Source organism: Penaeus vannamei, chromosome 16 (assembly GCF_042767895.1).
Source record: "Penaeus vannamei isolate JL-2024 chromosome 16, ASM4276789v1, whole genome shotgun sequence".
Classification (NCBI taxonomy): domain Eukaryota; kingdom Metazoa; phylum Arthropoda; class Malacostraca; order Decapoda; family Penaeidae; genus Penaeus; species Penaeus vannamei.
The window spans coordinates 17,946,251-17,948,304 of record NC_091564.1 but is presented as its reverse complement, the minus strand read 5'-3'; the positions used below and the strand labels follow the sequence as shown (position 1 = coordinate 17,948,304).

At 40.6% G+C, this 2,054-nt stretch overlaps 1 protein-coding gene across 1 annotated transcript in view; it reads right to left on the bottom strand.

The window, feature by feature from the left end:
* LOC138864431 (uncharacterized) overlaps positions 1 to 1,341 on the bottom strand; it is a 6,780-nt gene extending 5,439 nt beyond the window's left edge. The window contains exon 1 of the mRNA XM_070131543.1: positions 985 to 1,341. Coding sequence (XP_069987644.1) covers positions 985 to 1,341 — 357 coding nt within the window. The remainder of the gene's footprint in view (positions 1 to 984) is intronic.
* Between the last annotated feature and the right edge of the window lie 713 nt (positions 1,342 to 2,054).

Below are 2,054 nucleotides of genomic sequence, written 5' to 3'. Positions count from 1 at the left end.
CATATGATGAAGATGATAATAATGAAAATAATAGCGATAATGATTATGATTATGATAATGATCATGATGATGATTATGATGATGGTGATGATGATGATGGTGATAATGTACGATGTAAATAATAATAATGAAAATTTTGCCTCTAAAAGGATTTCCGAAATTGCGAAAACAATACCACTACTATTACTACTACCATTACTAGCAATAATAGTTCTGATAACAATAATGATAATAATGATAATTATTGTGATATGATGATAATAGTAATGGTGATAATAATAATAATATAACAAAAAACATTAATGATAATAACACTACTTGTAATAAAAGTACCTATACTAACAATAAGTATAACAAAAACAACAATAATATTACCAGTAACAATAAAGTAATAATAATGATAATGATAACAGGAGTAGTGTTGGTAGTGATAGGAATAATAATAATGATAATTAAAAAAATAATAGTAATATCTTTCGGCTGCCTCCGTTAGGGGTCGCCACAGCGGATCATCCGTCTCCACCTCTCTCTGTCTCCTGCGTCTTTTTCCGTCACCCATCACCCGCATGACTTCCTTCAAAGCATCCATAAGCCTTCTCTTTGGTCTCCCCCTCTTCCTCCTGCCTTGTGTGTCCATCTGCATTCTCTTCCTCCCCACATACTCCTCATTCCTCCTTTCCATATGGCCAAAACACCTCAGTCTCGCCTCTCTAGCTTTACCCCCAAACTGACGTACGTGTGCTGTCCCTCTAATATGTTCATTTCTAATTTTGTCCAGCTTCGTCACTCCAAAAGAAAAACGCAATATCTTTAATTCTTCTACCTCCAACTCTTGTCTTTTCGACAATGATACAGTTCCCATACCATGCAGCATGGATGGCCTTACTACCATCTTGTAGACGTTCCTCTTCATTCTAACAGACACCCTTCTGTCACTGCAGTCTCACTGTTTCCCCGCCATCTCTCCCATTCGCACACACGTACTCTGTCTTGCTCCTGCTTACTTTCATTCTCTTTTTCTCCAGTGCATATCTCCATCTTTCCAGCTCCAATGTCTTCCGCAAACATCATTGTCCAAGGATTCTCCCATCTGATCTCATCTGCCAATCTATTCATCACCATTGCAAACAAGAAAGGACTCAAGGTCGATGCTAGGGGCAAATCCACCTTCACGTTGAAACCCTTAGTCATCCCTGCTGCACACCTCATTACTGTTTCGCTCTTTTCAAAATGTTCTTTATCACCTTCACATAATTCTCTGCTACTCCTGACTTCCTCATACAATGCCTCAACTCCTCTCTCGAGGAACTCCTGACCTTCTCTGTACTTCTCCATCAACATCCTTCTAACATGCTGTAAATCCCGCCCAGCACTGTCTCTCTACATGGCCAATCGGTAAAGGTCTTTTTTCCCTTCCCTACAGTTCAACCCCTCATACAGCTCATCATGTGCCTTTTCCTTTGCTTTGGCCACCTCCTTCTTTGTCAAACCCCGCATATCCTTCCTGATTGCTCTCTTCTTTCCTTTGTCTATCCTATGCTCCTCCTTTTTAAAATAGGTGTTCACTAAGACCATCTCCATCCGTTTTGCAAAATCTACAATCACCTGTTTCTCCGCGTTCCTCTCTCCTACACCGTACCTACCTGCCACCCCCTCTCATCACCAGTATTTCCTTCTCTAACATGCCCATTTAGATCCGCTCCAATAACCACTTTTCCCTCTGGCTGTGCTCTGAACTAGTTCCTCCCAGAACTCTTCCTTGTCCTCCAGTTCACACCCCACTTGCATAAGCAATAATAACATTCAACAGGACCCCTTCAATCTCTATCTTTAAACTGATAAATGTCAGATACCCTCTTTATCTCCAATACACTATTTATATATTTTTTCTTCACTACTACCCCCACACTATTTCTCCTCCCATCCACACCATGGCAAAACAACTTGAACCCTCCTCCAACCAACCTCATATTACTTTCCTGCTATTTTGCTTCCTGCACGCAGAGTACTTCCAAGTTTCTCCACTCCATCATGTCCACAAGCTCTCTTCCTTT